The sequence below is a fragment of the Onychostoma macrolepis genome, chromosome 03 (assembly GCF_012432095.1).
Source record: "Onychostoma macrolepis isolate SWU-2019 chromosome 03, ASM1243209v1, whole genome shotgun sequence".
NCBI classification, from domain to species: Eukaryota; Metazoa; Chordata; class Actinopteri; order Cypriniformes; family Cyprinidae; genus Onychostoma; species Onychostoma macrolepis.
The window spans coordinates 7305560-7325197 of NC_081157.1; the positions used below are offsets into that span (position 1 = coordinate 7305560).

A 19638-nucleotide genomic window follows, 5' to 3' on the forward strand; every position below is an offset into this window, starting at 1 on the left:
ATCATCAAAATTAAAAGAAATAAACATTTGAAATATATCAGTTTGTGTGTAATGAATGAATATAATATACAAGTTTCACTTTTTGAATGGAATTAGTGAAATAAATCAACTTTTTGATGATATTCTAATTATATGACCAGCACCTGTAAATGTTTTGTGTTTCTAACAAGATTCGAGTGAAAAGCAGAAGAGCAGTTGGAAGTTGCCATGGACCAGGTAAATATCATTTAATTAACTCAAACAATTGGGAAGAATAAAAGAGAACATCACTTACAGAAAAATAGATATTTTTGTTGTTGTTGTTGTTCTGTTGTTTTTGATAGACTGTTTGATACTATTAATCAATATTAATGAGGGTGGTCGCAAATCAGTATTTGCCTCTATTTAGTAATAGAGAAAATTTGAAAAGGTTCAAAAACTACGCAAGTTGTTCTCAAAGGTAACAGAAATAGCTAAACTTAGATATAATTCTCTCTGAAACGAGTGTATATGTCTGTGTACAGTAGCTATTTTTAACAGTTTCACTTTCTTGTTTTTATCTATTTACAAGCACAATGATAATGTGTTATTTTACATAAAATAGTATTATATTATAAGTGGACTAATTTAAATGACTCTGTAACTTTTTTTATATTACACCTGATATTGTCTCCTATAGGATTGCAAGTTGAAGCTTGGAGACCTCATTGAGATCTTCAGAAACGGATATGAGCACTGGGTGATTTATGTTGGAGAAGGAAATGTGATTCACCTGGTCAAAAACCGTGAGTTTTTTTGTTTGGTTGTTTGTTTTTTCATGCTTCACATGCTGCCAATTGAGCTGACCTTGTATTGGATCTGAAACTTTCCATTTAGGTCTCATGAGTTATGAGTTTTAATTTTGGCTATTTGCACTAAGTGTAAATAACAATGGGTTCTATTTAGGCTAAAATAGCAGGATTTTCTGCTAATACTTATTGCAAATAGACGCAATTATCTGCACCACAGTATTGTAGTACATTAAAACAGTATGCAGTAATTACGTATTGAGTGTAAATTATAGTTTTAATTCAATTTATTAAATGTATGCTGCCTTATTGGGAATAAAGCACTCCCTACACCTACCCTAAGCGATACTTTATTTTCAACTTTTCAATTATTTCCTTCATTTTTATAAAAAAATAAATGCCTTTCCGATATGATATGATTTGAAAAGGGGGAAAAAAGTTTGCCAGAAGGCGGATTCGAACCCAGTTGATTGCGTCAAAAAGAGTTGAAAAACACACGCTGTATCCTCTGCACCACTGGAGCTAACGATGGCCAGCCATCTTTTGTAGTGTTGACTAGCCCAATCACACATTGGTGGGCGGAGATAGTGTAAATAGCCTCTGCTGCCAACAAGGCGGGCTACTGCACTTAGTGTAAATAGACACTCTGTTTAATTTTTCATTTATTTCTCTGTAGCTGATCATTCGGACACTGGAGCTACAGTGAAGAAAGAAAAACTGCGGGATGTGGTTGGCTATGATGGTTACCGTATCAACAATCATCTGGATGACCAATATGAGCCACATCCCCTTGAAGATATTCAGCGGAGAGCAGAAAGTTTTGAGGGAAAGGCATTTCCATATAATGTGCTAAAAAGCAACTGTGAGCAATTCGTTACGCTGTTGAAATACGGAAAGCCACAATCCCAGCAGGTACAGTTTGGCATGACCTCACATACATAATTATATTGTACTCATAAATGTCTCAAAATCATAGGATTACGGACTATTATGCCAAAATGTTTTAACTTATTTTAATATTAGAATTAAGTTCACAACAGCAATAAGTTTCCACACAGTGATGTTAAAAATACTTTCTGTTCATCCTTATAGGTGCAACATGGAAAGGACATTCTTATTGCTGGTCTTCTTACTGCAGCAGGTGTCTTTGGAAGCCTTCTTCTAGGAACTTTAACAAAAAAACTCAATCAGGATCAATAAACATGGAAATGGGAAATTAAGAAAAGTACAGAGCAGTCTTTTGATTCTTTAAAGTCAGTAAATGTGGTTCATTTGATTACATTTAAATAATTTAAACAAACATCCTTACTGGCACCGGGATCCTTGCTTTTATTAATTTTATTATTTCAAAATTCAAAAGACGCTCACACAATGAGAAGCACACACAAACAGTGGGAAATGAAGAACTAAAAGTACAATTGTGGAGGCCTTTGATTATTCAATATTCAATAAAAATAATTTAAATAAACAATTAAACTTAAATGTAAGTATAGACACAAGTCAAGTCACCTTTATTTATATAGCGCTTTTAACAATACAGATTGTGTCAAAGTACTTTAAGTCGAATTGGAGGATAGAGTGTCAGTAATGTATAATAATAGGATTAAACACTCAGTTTTCAGTTAAAGGCATTTCATTATTGAATTGCAAGCACCAATGACCCATGTATCTCATTGTTCCCTATCTGTCGGTCACTACGAGTTATGTCGTGACGACATAGGGGATTTACTTGGGAGCCCAAATCATCTCTGATTTAAGAGAAAACGCCAATGAATATTGGCTAGTGGATTTTGCATACCTGCGCCACTCCCCGTGCACACGGGTATAAATAGGCGGCAGGTGCATCCACTCATTAGGCTTTTTGCTTCGGAGCCGAGTGGATGAGAAGAGTGCTGATCTCCACAAAAGCCTTTCATCTTTATTTTGTTCCTGGTTGGCGTCACGGTGCAGTCAGCGGATCCCTACCAGCAGCGATTCCCCTGGGCACTTCAACAGAGAGCAAATTCTGAAAGAGCAAAATCACGAACGGTCGCGTCTTTTTCAAGATGTCGTTCCGTTCGTGTATTCTTGGTTGCGGTCGTTACCTGTCTGCGGATGACGGACACGATCATTGTCTTCGGTGTCTGGGTCTCCAGCACACCGAAGCTGCGTTCGTGGATGACTCGTGCGCCTGTTGTGGGCGCATGAGCATGACATCACTGCGATCTCGCCTTTCTTTTCTGAAAAGATTGGCACCCTCTGCCGCCACCCGTCCCGATCTCTCTAGCTCGAGTAGAGGATCGCTGGCTGGCGCTCTGGGAGATCTGAGGGTTACAGTAAGAGCTTCTCCGCCGGGTATGTCCCGTCCGGCTCCCGGGTGATTTCGCTTGTTCGTCCCACGGGGCGCCCAGCATTTCATTCGGTGCGCCACCCGAAGATACGATGTCGATCGCAGCATCGGGGGATAGGCTTACGTCCTCTGAGGATGACGGTGCGTCAGGGCTGCCCCCTTCGGGTGTGGTTGCTGCCGCCGCACCAGACCCAGAGTTGACGGCCATGCTTGCCCGGGCAGCCAAGAGCAGGATGATTGGTTTCTCGGAGCTCGGAATGCTCCTGTCTTGTGCGAGGAGATTGCTGTCCTCCTGGCAAAGGGTGCAATCGAGCCGGTCCCTCCAGCCGAGATGAGGCAAGGGTTTTACAGCCCTTACTTCATCGTACCCAAGAAAGGCGGTGGTCTTCGACCAATCCTGGACCTGCGAGTCCTGAACCGGGCCCTACACAGGCTCCCGTTCAAGATGCTGATGCACAGGCGCATTATAAAATGCGTCCAGCCCCAGGATTGGTTTGCAGCGATCGACCTGAAGGACGCTTACTTTCATGTTTCGATCCTTCCGCGTCACAGACCATTCCTACGGTTTGCGTTCGAGGGTCGGGCATGGCAGTACAGGGTCCTCCCCTTTGGGCTTTCCCTGTCTCCCCGTGTCTTCACGAAGGCCGTAGAGGGCGCCCTTGCCCTGCTAAGGGAAGTGGGTGTCAGGATCCTCAATTATCTTGACGATTGGCTCATTTTGGCCCAGTCGCGAGAACAATTGTGCGATCACAGGGACCGGGTGCTCCGGCACCTCAGCCAGTTGGGGCTTCGGGTCCACTGGGAAAAGAGCAAGCTCTCCCCTGTGCAGAGAATCTCTTTTCTTGGTGTGGAGTTAGACTCGGTGAGTATGACGGTGCGCCTCTCGGAGGACCGCACCCAGTCAGTGCTGAACTGCCTAAGTTCCTTCAGAGGCAGGACTGTGGTTCCGCTGAAACAGTTTCAGAGGCTCCTGGGGCATATGGCATCCACAGCCGCAGTCACGCAGCTCGGATTGCTTCATATGAGACCACTTCAGCACTGGTTGCACTCCCGAGTCCCGAGGTGGGCATGGCGTCGCGGTACACTTCATGTGAACATCACACGGGAGTGTCACCGCTCCTTCAGCCCCTGGACGGACCTTGCCTTTCTACAGGCCGGGGTGCCCCTAGAACAAGTGTCCCGGCATGTCGTTGTCACGACGGATGCCTCCAGTACGGGTTGGGGCGCTATATGCAACAGGCAGGCAACCTCGGGGCCCTGGACAGGGCCTCGACTGCTTTGGCACATCACATACTGGCCCACGCGGACCTGGTTTCCCGAACTCATACTCCTTGCGACAGCTCTTCCCTGGCGCATCTCTCTGAGGAAGGACCTCCTTTCTCAGGGGCTTGGCACCATATGGCACCCGCGTCCAGATCTGTGGAACCTCCACGTGTGGCTCCTGGACGGGATGCGGCAGACTTGAGCGGTCTCCCACGGACTGTGATAGAGACCATCACTCAGGCTAGAGCTCCTTCAACAAGGCAAGCCTATGCACTGAAGTGGGGTCTGTTCGCGAACTGGTGTTCTTCTTGCCGAGAAGACCCCCGAAGATGCACGATTGGAGTAGTGCTTTCTTTCCTGCAAAAAAGGTTGGAGCGTAGGCTGTCACCCTCCACCTTGAAGGTGTATGTGGCTTGTAGAACCTGGTCTAAAAGAACGCACACACATGAGTTTAATTTAAGAACATTCCACTGGAACTGATCTTCCATCATCAGCTCGTAAAATGAGGAAATGACCAACACAATACCTAACTACATAATACTACTATTGTTAGAAATTGCAACAAAATTAAAATAGAAATATAAACTTTTGAACTGCGGGTTTCGTTTGGTCAGAGGAGAACTGGCCCCCCGACTGAGCCTGGTTTCTCCCAAGGTTTTTTTTTCTCCATTCTGTCACAGAGGGAGTTTTGGTTCCTTGCCGCTGTCGCCTCTGGCTTGCTCAGTTGGGGACACTTAATTTCTAGCGATTATCGCCGATTTGATTGCACAGATACTATTTTAACAAAAGGTTGAGTCTTTGGTCTCAAACTCCCACAGTTCAGTTTACTTCAAATTAGTCTTCCCATTAAAGCCATTATATTGTTCATTCAGACTGATTTGTGAATGCAGAATGTGCACAAACACAAGCTGATGATCCTGAATGTCTTGTTGAACGAGTGTTGATCGTCTGAGGCTCATCAATATTAACAGCTGCTGCTGAAAACACTCTTTATTTCATGTCAATAGCTCCTGTTCTCACCTCATTATTATGCTGATGTCTTCAGATCTCCTGTAAATTGCCACTTAAAGCTCATTTCATTGGTGTCAACAGACAGAGGGAATTTTTTGCTCACAAATATCTACATTTCTTTATATTTTTATGCTTTCAACTGTTTTTCTTACCATTAGTTTTATCTGGAAGAATTAACACAACATTATTTATATTCTGTTATCCATCAATATAAAAATGAACTCAGTAACTCAGAGATATATTTTTGATTTTGGCAGATCAGCTCCTCCAACATTGCAATTCATCAATGAAGCTCCTCCCATCATCAGTGAAGCTTCTCCCACTGTTCAGCAATAAATGCTGGACGATTCCCATCAGAGCATCAGGAAGAGCTGAAATCTGATCCAAGACTGAGTTTATTAAAGAGGACAGAGAGAAGATGAGAGATCCAGAGCCCTGCAGAATCAAACACACTGAAGATACTGAACAACAAACAGGTTGGTGTTTATTCTTCATTCATGATGCTGAAGAACATTCATGTTCGAAAGATTTAAGTACTTTATAAGATGGATACAAACTGTTTATCAAAATCTGATGGTTTAATTTTTAGTTTAAAACAAATGGTCAGTAAAGGAAGGTTTGAGAAACTTGTGTCAACATTAGACAATTATTTCAGTTTTTTTACTTTACATTTATATTATACCTGGTTTTCAAGTTTCTGCATCCAAGTTACCTGAATGTTGGACATTTCTCAATATAGTTTACAATATTGTGATTTTTGCCATTTCTTTTAGCAATAAACAGTAAACACCAAACTTTACAGAATTGCACTTAGAACATTTATGCATATCAGATATACTGGAAGACACGATTAAACGGCAGAAATCTGAAATTCCTATATATTATATATATATATTAGGGCTATATATATATATATATATATATATATATATATATATATATATATATATATTAGGGCTATCAATCGATTACATTTTTTTAGCTCCCTTATCTACATCCTGGTTTGTGTGTCTTCACTGAATGCAAGACTCAGAATGCAGAAGCAATGGATATAACTGATACAACACATTCCCCGCTTTTAATATCTGAAGAATTAATGCAACAGGACACAGCTGATCACTTACAGTAGGTAGTCAACCAGAATGCCTATTACCGCCATGCTAGCCACCGCGGTAATGCCGCAGCGGCAAATACAAATAACTCAGATGTGAAAGTCGTTCGCGAAATCACCACCAGGTGGCGCAAAGGGACGGTTGACACGCTGGGGTTTTTTTGTCCTTCACCCACCCGCTCGCTATTCACTCTTTGTTCACCCGCTGTCCGCTTAATTAGAATAATTTCTTCCTGACCCGACTGTTCTCACTAAATTTAGATCTCGTTTCCAGAATCTCACATTTAAATTTCCGCTACTGAAAGAGAGATATAGGCTAATGAATAAAAGTGTAGCCTGCACAAAATTGTATTTGTTATTTTATTTGTCTTGTCATTCGTTTAATATTTACAACACAATAGGAAAAAGTGTTGCAGAGAGAGAAAAAAAGTTTGTACAAAAAAAGTTGTACAACTTACTTTTTGTAGTAAGTTGTACAAAAATAGCCTTTTATTAATCTTGTCAAAATACTAAATTTGTTTGACATTTTTCCGTTAACACGGTAGGAAAAGTGTCGCAGAGAAAAATAAATAAATAGGACATCTGTCATTTAAAATGATAGGTTAAGCAAAATATAAACAAAACCGAGTTGATCAAGGACAGATCCACACTTTGCTCCACACTTACTCCCCATATCTCCTCACTGGACGCACCTTTAGAGAGAAATGCATCTTCATGGATTACATAGGCTAATGAAAGACTTTATAATTTTCGATTTGAATTATTTCGTTGTAAAGTAGTATTTTATAGCATTCTATAAATATATTTATTATGTCAGTGAGGCAAGTATTTGCTGAGTTTCAGTTAAATTTTTGTGAAGTGTTCCTGCTCAAGATCAAGAGCTTGTTTGTTTTCTTTAATTTAAAAAGCAACACATTTTTTTAATATTGTGAGTGCACACAAATAAAACTATTTGAGGCTTTTAATGATGTAAAATTACAGCGCATTTTAATTTTCCATTCTTAAGAAAAACAAAACGCAAGTGATCTCACTAGCGCCTCCATGTCCTTCAAAGCGCGCTTCAGCTTCCACCTTTAGCACAAACGATTTTATATTTATCACACATTTATCTGAAATTTTTAAATGTATATTGTGACATGCATGACGATTTTTTATGTCCCATATCTTGTTTATTTGAGAAGGCTAAACTGATCAAACATATGCTCAACTCACTGTCTGGCGCTGGCCGCATGGTATTTAAAAAGATAATAAATACAACTTGAAATTAACAAACATAAAATGTTCCAATCATGTTTCTAAATTAACTTAATAAAGAAACGAAACGAAATATAATCACTTTGCCATTAAAACCAAAACTGAACTTTTTAATGGCTGCAACAGCAGCTGTGTAAAGGAGAAGAGAGAGAAAGTTTGTCTCGGGAGTCGGGTAGCAAGCGGCATTTTATAGACCTGCTCCAACACACCGGTCTGTAATTATCAAGCACTGAACACCTTGGATTCACCTTGGTTTCACATGGGCTACAGAGTGGCATGGGCTCAAAATAGGCATTTTATCTGGGGCCCACATGGGTGAACCCATGAACAACTTTCTCACGAGATCCCATCCCCACGACATCAAACTACCGCGAGATGCAGCCCTGCCTCGAGCTGCAAGCAGGGTGGATCCCGAGAATTCATTCAGCATTTCCCATCCCCACGCGCACGCACTGCGTCGCGCCGACGCCATTACTGCTCACTGACTTGTCACGTTTCATTTAATCTGTTCGTAAACAATGACGTGTGCAAACAGAGAGAGTTCAGTGCGCTGGCGTCCAGGTGCGGGTTAACAAATTAAACATTGATTTAATGTTATACACAGTAATTGTTATGGTTACATATACATAAACGTAATTTTTTGAGGTGCATTACGCCTTTATTATTATGAAGTGAAATTAATGACTAACCATTCTCTTGCTTTATGGACACAAAACCAAAGTTACTTCGTCCAGTTGTGGTCAGCAGGATCACTGGCACGGAAAAACGTTCTTTCTTTATCAGACGTGTGTGTATTCTGCAGCTGAAAACACACTGCTTAATGTTACACATTATAATTATTTACATCATTTTATTTACATATTACATCAGTGATGCTCAGAGCAGGCTACCGATGGTGATGTACGGCCCTCAGACAGAACAGGAAGGTCGATCAGTGACAGCAGAATAAGGATGGAGCAAAGCGTGGATGATGCGCTGTCCTTGAAGGACGGACTCGGTTTTGTTTATATTTTGCTTAACCTATCATTTTAAATGACAGATGTCCTATTTATTTATTTTTCTCTGCGACACTTTTCCTACTGTATTAACAGAAAAATGTCAAACAAATTTATAGTATTTTGACAAGACGAATAAAAATAGCTAACAGGCTTTTTTGTACAACTTACTTTTTTTCTCTCTCTGCGACACTTTTTCCTATTGTGTTGTAAATGTTTTGTTAAAAATGAAAATTCGTTGTTAAAAAACGAATTATATCCTGACGAATAAAAATAAATACAATTTTATTAGTTTTTATATTACAAATACTATTTCGTTATATAATGTATTTGTTGAATAATGAAAGAACTTGTGAGTTTAAAATTACAGACGTTTTATTAATTTGTCCGGTATAGGCTATTTTGTTTAATTGTTTTGGCTAAATCCTGGCCAGGTTTTATTTATTCGTTTCTTGTTTAATAATGGGAATTAAATAATACAATGTGCTCACATTTTCACTAAAATTAAGGAAGGAATTAATAAAAATAAAAAAAATTCTACGATTTCCTAATTCGGGTATGTTATGTGCAGGAGTTGTCTAATGTAGCTAGTTCCTGTTAAATAAGGATAGATAACAAAGTAGATCCATGACATGTAGAAACTGTAATGTTTATTGTACGAATTAAATGTAGATTTTAAACATTTGTATTTGTGAGAAGTAATGTGAGACTGACATTTACTATGCTGCTTGAGTTCGTTCTGAATAACAAACGCACTAAAGTACTAAATTTCCTTCTGTGAATATGAATTATTTTAACTAGTTTATCTTAGATTATAGACCAACTGCAACCAATTTCGGCAGAGTGCTATGCAAAACGCGAGGGAATGTGCTCCAACGCATTCAAATTCTTACTTTTCAAAGTCTGTGGTTAAAGCGCCACTTAGCGGTAAAAGGCAGCAAATACACTTTTTAAATGTTACCGCCGCGGGAACGGCGGCGGTAGAAGTATTATTCTGGATGAGTAACATCTGTAGCTGTGTATAGGTTTATACTGTTTTACTTCATTTTTGTATGCCTGTGTTTATGTAGCACCGCTATCCTGTGAGGCACGACATTTCATTCCACTGTATGTCCCCACATGTAGCGGAATGACAATAAAGCTTAACTTGACTTGAACTTGACTTGACATGTCTTTGTCAATTTAAAGCACCCTTGCTAAATAAAAGTATTTGTTTCTCTAATCCCCCCCCCCCCCAATCTTTTGAATAGTATAGTGTATAATGTTACAGAAGCTTTTTATTTCAGATAAATGCTGATCTTTAGATCTTTCTATTCATCAAAGAATTCTGAAAAAAATAAATTAATATTGATAATAAAAAAAAATAATAATAATAAATGTTTCTTGAGAAGCAAATCAGCACATTAGAATGATTTCTGAAGGATCATGTGACACTGAAGACTGGAGTAATGATGCTGAAAATTCAGCTTTGATCACAGAAATAAATAATGTTTTAAAATATAGTTCCTCCTTGGGAACTCGAGCTGCATCACCTTGCTTTGGGAACGCCCCTGTGTGACCGGCTCTGAATCTGCTGTGTAATCTGTCCAATGGAAGGGCGCAACGTCATAGGCAGGTGACGTCAGACACCAGGAAGCATAAAAGCACGTGCGGCAAAGCCGGCGTCAGCCTTCTGTCATTCAGAACCGCGCTCTCTGTGTGTCTGTTTCTTTTCTGTTGTCTGCAAGCACTTTCACAGAAATACATAAACTGCACTCGATAAGACACTACACTGATTTGCATACACTATCATGTCTGTGAGTGGCTATAAGGGCGAGGGCAAGTCACGCTTGTTCAAGCCGTGTGTGTCTCCCTGCAATCGCTTCATCACGGCTGGAGACACACTCGAGCGTTGCGTGGCTTGCCTGGCTTTCTTGCGCGCTCGGCCGCCACCTCCACGTCGGAGCCTGCCGTTTTTTCCCGATCTGCATACTGAGGTGTGTAGATCATGGGGAAGACTGTACTCGGCCCGCCTCGTCATTCCCGCGTCTGACTATTATGGGAATGTTGCGGGTTTGAATGAGCGCGGCTATAGGGCGATGCCAAAGGTAGAACAGACGCTCGCGAGCTATCTGGCTCCTGGCGTGGTATCGTCCTTGAAGGCTCCGGCCCTGCCCACAAAGCCTTTGCGTACAACATCTACGCTCGTGGGGGTACTCAGCAGCGGGTCAAGTTGGTGCGTGTCTGCACACAATGTCTATGTTACAGGCATACCAAGCTGATCTGCTGAAAGAGCTCGATGAGCGCGAGCAGGTGAGCTCCGATGATATCGCGGAGCTCAGGAGGACCGCTAATTTGTCTCTCCGCGCCACTAAGGAGACCGCCCGTGCCACTGGGCAATCAATGGCTGCGATGGTGGCAGCGGAGAGACATCTGTGGCTGACCCTGTCAGATATGAAAGACAAGGACAGGGTCTGCCTACTGGACGCCCCGCTCTCGTCTTCTGGCCTGTTTGGTGACGCTGTCAACTTGGTCGTCGACAGGTTTCAGGAGGCGAGGAAGCAAGCGGCGGCGTTCCAGCGGTTCCTCCCTCGCCGCTCTCGGGCTCAGGGGGCTGCTGGGGATGAGCAGTCCTCGATGAGTACCGGCTCCTCATACAGGGAGGCTCAAAAAGAGAGCGCTGCCTCGTCTGGAACGTCGAAGCCGGATCTGAGGTCCATACTTACAGCTAGGAGGTCCCAGCAGAAAAAGTATCGAATTCAGTTCGCTTTTCCACCGACACGCTTCAGCGGCATGACTCCCACGCTGGTGGGCCCCGAGCAGGCTCTGTTTAGCCAGTCAGCTGAAGTTCAAGATGCTCACGCGGAGGCAAGTCGTGTCACAAATCAGGTCCGAGGACTGGTTTGTCACGATAGATCTAAAAGACGCATACTTCCACGTATCCATCCTTCCATGTCACAGGAAGTTCCTAAGGTTTGCTTTTGGGGGCAAAGCATACCAATATCGGGTTCTTCCCTTCGGTCTAGCACTCTCACCCCGCACGTTTACAAAAGTAGTGGATGCAGCACTAGCTCCGTTGCGGCTTCAGGGCATCCGCATACTAAATTATATCGACGACTGGCTGATTCTAGCTCATTTGGAGATGTCGTCCTCGCTCACATGAAACAGTTGGGGTTGAGACTAAACGCCAAGAAAAGTGTGCTTTCTTACTTATTTGGGCATGGTGTGGGATTCGTCCACGATGCAGGCACGAATGTCTCCTGCTCGGATCGAGTCGATCCTCGGCGTCAGTCAAGAGAGTGAGAGAAGGCCAGTCACTCACTGTCAAGCAGTTTCAGAGATTGCTGGGTCTGATGGCAGCTGCGTCCAACGTGATACCATTTGGCCTGCTATACATGAGACTCCTACAGTGGTGGCTCAAGACCAAGGGATTTTCGTCGAGGGGAAATCCACTTTGCACGATCAGGGTCTCTTGACGGTGTGTGCTTAGACATGTGGAGGAAACCTTGGTTCTTAAATCAGGGCCCGGTGCTGGGAGCTCTGTGTTGCCAGTTACCGTTAGAGACGGAATGCGTCTCTCACCAGTTGGGGAGCAGTCATGAGTGGCCGCTCAGCCCGCGGTCTGTGGAGTGGCCGCCATCTCCTATGGCACATCAATTGTCTGGAGATACTAGCAGTCTATCGAGCACTGAAATATTTTCTCCCAGACCTAAGAGGTCACCATGTGTTGGTGTGCACCGACAACACAGCGGTGGTCTCTTACATCAACCACCAGGGGGGTCTGCGTTCACGCCCATTGTAAAAACTGGCACACCAGATCCTCTTGTGGTCCCAGGACAAGTTCCTCTCACTGACAGCACTGTATATTCCTGGGTACCTGAACGTGGGAGCAGACGTACTGTCGAGACAGGGGCCGAGGCCTGGGGAATGAATGCTTCACCCCGAGGTGGTGAAGCAGATGTGGAGAATGTTTTATCAGGCAGAGGTGGACCTCTTTGCGACTCGAGTGAATGCGCAATGTCCCCTCTGGTTCTCTCTAGCTCCTCCAGCTCCCCTGGGACTGGACGCTATGGTACAGGCATGGCCGAGGCTGCATCTTTACGCCTTTCCCCCGATCGCTCTGCTTTGTTTTGACGAGAGTGTGCCGAGACGGTGTTCGCCTACTGTTAGTAGCCCCGTTCTGGCCGGGCAGAGTGTGGTTCTCGGACCTGATTTCCCTCCAAGACGGCTCTCCATTGGAGATTCCCGTCAGGAGGGATCTCCTCTCTCTAGCAGGGGGCGCCATTCTGCACCCCCGCCCGGAGTTATGGAAACTGGGGTGTGGCCCCTGAGGGGGCACAGCTCATAGCTTCTGGTCTCCCAGCTGAGGTGGTAGAGACCATGCTCCAATCCAGAGCTCCCTCTACGAGGAAAGTGTATGCCCTGAAGTGGAAGTTCTTCACTTCATGGTGCAGAGTTCGCCAGCAAGACCCTGTTAACTGCCCAGTTGGTACAGTTCTTGAGTATCTGCAGGTTAGACTCTCTGCAGGGGTATCCCACTCCACATTGAAGGTGCATGTGGCAGCATTATCGGCTTAGCACTCACCGTTCGATGGGAACACAGTGGGCAAACACCCCCTGGTGATATGCTTCCTCCGCGGTGTGCAGAGGATGAGGCCGCCAGTGCCTTCTCGTGTCCCCACGTGGGACCTGCAGGTGGTGCTAGAGGCTCTGTGTAGACCACCTTTCGAGCCCATAGAGGAAATTTCAGATCGTCATCTTACCCTCAAGGCTACGTTCTTGTTAGCGATCACTTCTCTAAAGAGAGTGGGTGACCTTCAGGCCCTATCAGTAGCCCCTTCCTATCTCGACTTTGCGCCCGGACTGGCAAAAGCATTTCTGTACCCTCAAGCGGGTTACACCCCTAAGGTCCCCACTACTGCACCACGGCCAATAGTACTGCAGGCCTTCCATCCTCCTCCCTTTCGGGATCCAGACCAGGCGAAGCTTAACTGTATGTGTCCTGTGCGAGCACTTGACACATACATCCACAGAGCTGCCCTGTGGAGAAGGTCGGACCAACTGCTTGTGTGCGTTGGTCCGCCCAGGAGAGGTCTCCCGGCTACCAAGCAGACTATCAGCCAGTGGATTGTCAAGACGATCACGGCCTGTTACGAGTCCTCTGGCCTCCCCTCGCCTTTGGGGATCAAGCCACACTCCACTAGAGATATGGCGGCCTCCAAGGCCTTCTCTGCAGGTGTCCCTGTATCAGACATCTGAAACGCTGCGGGTTGGTCCCTTAGTCCGGATTTGCGGCCTAGACATCAGTACTACCCCAGGTTCTTCAGTCCTCTCGTCCTAGTCGTTTATGTTGAGACATACACACAGGGCAGGGACTTGTAAGTCTGGCGGCGTAGGCATCTCGTTACCAAAGCGTGGTGACGCAGCTCGAGTTCCCGAGGAGGAACGTCAACAAGCTACACATGTAACCATGGTTCCTTGAGGGAACGAGACGCTGCGTCACATTGCCATACTTCCGGCATCCCTGCCAGCGCAGTTCTTCATGACTTGAGGCTGACGCCGGCTTTGCCGCACGTGCTTTTATGCTTCCTGGTCTCTGACATCACCCGCCTATGACATCGTACCCTTCCATTGGACAGATTACACAGCAGATTCAGAGCCGGTCACGCAGGGGCGTTCCCAAAGTTATTTTAAATAGTAAAAATATTTCACAATATTACTGCTTTTGCTGTATTTTGAATCAAATAAGTGCATGCTTGGTGAGCAGAAGAGAATTCTTTAAAAAACATGAAAAATCTTACTGTTCAAAAACCTTTGACTGGTAGTGTATAAATAATCGATGTATTGATGTGTTCAAATTTCTGTGCTTATGACTTGGCAAAACTTTACGTTGAAAGAATAGGTGCAATGTTCAAAATGTATTGGCTTAGTATTTGTAGAAAATAATAAATAGTAATAAATACTGATTAATAAATGAATGCAGTATGTTTTTGCTCATTTTCTATTAGAATTTAATATGTTTTTGTATTGGTTTGAATTGCATGTATGTATTCACTATAACAATTAAAAAAACATTAGAATTGAGTGTGTTTGGGGGGGAGGATGTTTGAGTTTGTCAGTTATATACTGATTTCAAGGTAATGGTACATGCACATTCTCAGGACCCTGACTATTCATTTCACACAAACCACCGGAGATTGCTAACAAGTATTTGAAGTGACAGTATACGAACATAAGATGCATGTATTTGACACAAACCGGTTGTGATCCCTGCTAGATATCTGAAGTTACATAATATGAATATAAAACGCATTAGACAATTAATTGCCTGCGATCGCTGATCCATTACCGACAAAAGGTGAGAGTCTCAATAATCTGGCTCATTTGACTTACAATGAAGAGAACAGGAACCTCTTCTACAAAACCTCTACAAACTTTGCTTGAGAGGATTATCTGATCTCATCATATTTACCTTAAATGCGAATTACAATGTTCTTCAGCTTAGTTTTTCATGTGATGCTATGTCAGGACATTGGATCAACAGATTTTAAATTGATTCTTAAATTTGAAATTCCACAACACTCATAATTCATATTAAAGGTATATTTAGGATCATTGTGCCGATGACCCATACTGAGTTTTGTAAAGATATGCTAACGCTATGATATGGATGTCTTTTAACTTGGAAAAAGATCTAATGATAATTTTTGGACAAAGTTAAGAAATTATAAGTTTAAACAGTCATTTTTCTGTCTCTGGACCGCTGTGCTGAAATGATGTTGCCTTAGAGAGAGATTGACTTTGGATGATGTTTCTTCGTCATGTCTGTTACGACAGAATCTCTACGGAAGAGATGTTTTTGTGCTGCTGCTCTCGCACCGCTGGATCTGAAGATGATCTAGTTACTGTGATTGTGACGTAGACTAGATAAGTGATCAAACTCTGATGTGGTTTCCTAGTGTGAATCCTTTCATGTGTTTCCAGACGTTCATACAGATTTGATCTCATGTTGCAGTGTGAATACTTGAAAAGTTATTTTTTCCCCAGTGCGACTTATCTGTTGCTTTTTCAGATCGAAAGCCCGAGTGGCTTCCTTCCAGTGTGAACTCTCATGTGATTCTTCAGATGTTTCATCGGGTCTAAAAGAAGCGTTAAATCAGTAAGATAAAAACCAGAAAGATTAAAAAAAATTATTAGTCCTATTACTAAAGTGTAGCAAATTAGCTTAAAAGGGAATTGTATATAAATAATTATGATTAATTACAATTATTTATATCGGCTGACAGTGATAACAGTAGCAGAATTAAATTGCCATCAACTGATCTGATGCATTAGAGCATGTAGCGAGGGTCAAAATCATAAAGGGACATTAATTTGCAAGGCAGAATCAGAAACTCATGTAATTTGTGCACACAACTTTTATTAACCAAATGCTAACACACATAACTAATCTAAACAAACAAACAAACAAACATACATACACTCACGCGTATATACAAAAGGGGAGCTAAAGTGGATGAATGAAGCCATTAGAAAAAAACAGAATGCAGTTATGGACAGAGTCAGTGAACCACCTGAGTAAAACCATCAGCGCCGTTTATAACGGGGTCTATAGCTTATACTAAACCTCTGCTTCGTTTAGTTAGATGTACCATACTTGCACTTCCACGGCTGTTGACGCGTGTCTGGAATGCAGTCTCGGATGAAAAGTCTTGATGGTTTCAAGGTTTTGGACTCGCGATCACGTTCTTCCGGGTTGAAGGGTGATGAATTCCACAAGATGTTATTCTGTGTTCTGAGGTCCGAGGAGCTTTGGTTGAATGGAAAGTCAAGGCCGCAAAGCCTGGCGTAAAACTTAAGTGTTTCAGAAGAGTTCTAGCTCACATCCTTCCAAGTTTAAACATGCCGGCACCGGCTCAGGCTCTCCACACGGGCAGCAGTCCGGGATCTTTAGCAGAAGAGAGTGCGCAAGAGGGAACTGTGCGTGAGCTCTTTAAGGTCTGCGAAGAGTCACGCCTCTCAGGATGGGCTTGACCAATGAGAAAGGCTGAATTTCCAAGCGGGAGTTTGGAAATACTGGGGGGGTTTATGGCCCTTTGTCTCAGAGCATGGTAATTTGCAAAGGGGTTGGATTGGACATTGATATACAAACTATTAAAGATTCTTAGGACATTAATATGTTGCATAGGTATCAACATGTAATATTCACTCTCAATTAGATCATCCGAAGACGAATTGATAGAGACCAAACATGTTACAGTTAGAGTGATATTAACTAGTGATCTATCATAAGCATGCATAAAACAGTATACAATATACAAAAACATATACAAGAGCAGTAAAAATATATACAATGACCTAATGATATGTGTGTTCATTCAAAGAAAGGTTTTTCTATGAATTAATTAAAGAAGAGTCCATTTTATGGCATAATGTCTTTTTCCTATATGAAGTGAGTGTTGCTCGACCATTTGCATTCCTTTGAGCAATAAAACTAGTGTTATCTGATGGGTTGCCATGGCACCGGGGGGGGGGGGCCTGGAGGCGTCCACAGACATAGGGGCACCCAAGGATGTGTATTGGGTGAGGGGTCTGTGATTATTTGTTAATCTAATAACTAATTTCATTTGTTAAATCAAATGAAAAATTGTGTGTCTGATTGGTCCAAATGCTACAAAAGTGTGATTTATCATGCTCTTCTTGTTTACCACTAGCACATGCTGATGAAGTTTTATTCTTCTATAAAAGGGCTATTCAATTAGTTTGTCATTGGGGCCGGTTCATGAAAAGCATCCCAAATGAGCGGCCGGAGAGATATGGCCTGCAAATACGAGTGACACAACAGCAATATAGGAGCCCATATGTTGTATTTTTGCACATTAAGACACCCAAGTAGGCTTTTTCTACGTTCAAACATGTTCATATGTTGTATTTTTAAACTGCATAACAACATCAGTGCATTGTACAATAGGCTTTTTTTTTTAACAAACATATTCAGATGTTGTTTTTTAAAGCATAACAAAATCAGTGCATTGTAAGATGCTCAAGTAGGCTTTTCTACATTCAAACAAGTTCATAGTTGTAATTTGAAACTGCATAACAACATCAGTGCATTGTACATGAGGCCTTTTCTACAAACATATTCAAATGTTGTATTTTGAAACTACAACAACATCAGTGCATTGTAAGATGCTCAAGTAGGCTTTATCTACATTCAAATGGGTAAATCAAAGAGCCATATTGCACTCATTTAGAAACTCATTTTAAGTGAAACTTAAGTGCACATAACAAAAAAGTTCATAACATGGAACATAATATTGTTTTATGGTATTTTTTGTTAAATAACGAAAGAAGTATGGTATTTGGGGTAAAAAGCACCCCTGCTGTTGGGGCTAAAGGCGCACAGTATTTAACATGATAATTAATAGATGGGTGACTTTTCCATTTGTTGACATGACATGGTAAGATTCATATGGTGAATATCATATATTATGTTGGGTTGTCCATATTAGAGATAATCACCATGTTTAGAATGAAACCATCATATTTAAAAAAAAAAAAAAAAAAAGGATATTAATCATATCATATAATAAAATATCATTTGTTGTTACTACTGTAAATCTACATTCAATTATTATTGGATCTCCTTCAATACTTTTATTACTGTATTTTAAAATATATTTTTTATATTAACATTTTAATGACAGTATATTCATCGAACAAAAATTTATTTTCATTTTTCAAAATAAACAGAAAATAGTACAAACTTTGGTAAAGTGATTTTGAACAAGTATTAACTTAGACATTATTTAAAAAACATTATTTTAGCTGAAGTATTTGTATCAATACCGTGTGTAGGGTAAAAGACCCCCCTTGCCACTTCATACATTTATACAATTTTTAAACAAAATAAACAACTTGAATGATTTATTTTCACACAAAATCTGTTGCACCATTAATGTTCAATACAACGTATATATATTTTCTGCAATTATACATTTTAGGCGCAGTGAATAGCACATTTTTTCTTAAGGTGGGCTTTTTGCCCCGTTGTACCCTATTAAAAAAAGATTAACACACATTCACGTTTGGGGAGGGGAGAGTTGGGCACCCGGCAGAAACATCAAACGGCGCCTGTTCTCCAGACCCTATATATCGGTTTTGCGTATTGATTATCAGACATATAAACATAAAAATAATTGGCAACAATAAAAAATAAAAATAAATGAATAGTAGAGATGGACCATATTGTTTTTTATTTTTATGCAAAGATCCTGAATCTCAGAGGACAGATGCATGCTAAACTTCATTATGATCTTATAATATCAATAAGAGAGCTTTTCAAGAATAGTACATTTATAGAAGGATAAAGAATGAATGGTAAATACAACAATATAAGTGCTGTTTCTCATATTCATGAGAGCATGCATTGCAGAACTGTCCTCTTCATCAAACAACCCTGAGAATTACTGTTCAAACAATCTTTAGGAAGCATGAAAGAGGGAGAAAGGAATGATGGAGAATGTGAGAGAAAGTGGAAATAAGAGGAGGTTGGGCATGCTTCTGAAGTTGGAGTTGGATGTTGATTGTTGAATGTCATTGTTGAATTCAACAAATCCAGGCTGGTTGCAGCCCATGTATGACTTGATCCAGTCCTGGTACTGGGAGACTCTGGCGAACACAGTGGGAAATGTGGGGTCAGCACATCTTCTACCAAAAATCACAATACCGGACTGAATCCACAAGGAGCCGTTCCTACTGACCATTGGACCTCCAGAGTCTCCCTGTATTGACAAACATTCAGAATTTATATCTCTGGCAGTATACAGTGAACAACTGTTATAGACATAATTATGCTAGTGTTGGTAAAAGTATGATGGCTGTGAGGCCAGCATACCAAATTCAATTATTTGCAGTGGGAGCGCTTAG

At 41.8% G+C, this 19638-nt stretch overlaps 2 protein-coding genes across 4 annotated transcripts in view; one reads left to right on the top strand and one right to left on the bottom strand.

The window, feature by feature from the left end:
• The window catches only part of LOC131537678 (phospholipase A and acyltransferase 4-like), a 21428-nt gene continuing 1790 nt past the window's right edge, over nucleotides 1-19638 (top strand). The window contains exons 1-5 of the mRNA XM_058771270.1: nucleotides 1-216; nucleotides 659-764; nucleotides 1444-1679; nucleotides 1860-1992; nucleotides 5628-5846. Of these exons, the coding sequence (XP_058627253.1) occupies nucleotides 208-216; nucleotides 659-764; nucleotides 1444-1679; nucleotides 1860-1967 (459 nt within the window). The 5' untranslated portion in view covers nucleotides 1-207 and the 3' untranslated portion in view covers nucleotides 1968-1992; nucleotides 5628-5846. The remainder of the gene's footprint in view (nucleotides 217-658; nucleotides 765-1443; nucleotides 1680-1859; nucleotides 1993-5627; nucleotides 5847-19638) is intronic.
• Nucleotides 17380-19638, bottom strand: part of LOC131537677 (chymotrypsinogen B2-like) — a 22383-nt gene continuing 20124 nt past the window's right edge. For all 3 annotated transcript variants that reach the window (XM_058771269.1, XM_058771267.1, XM_058771266.1), the window contains one exon: nucleotides 17380-19493. In XM_058771269.1, coding sequence (XP_058627252.1) covers nucleotides 19194-19493 — 300 coding nt within the window. In that variant the 3' untranslated portion in view covers nucleotides 17380-19193. The remainder of the gene's footprint in view (nucleotides 19494-19638) is intronic.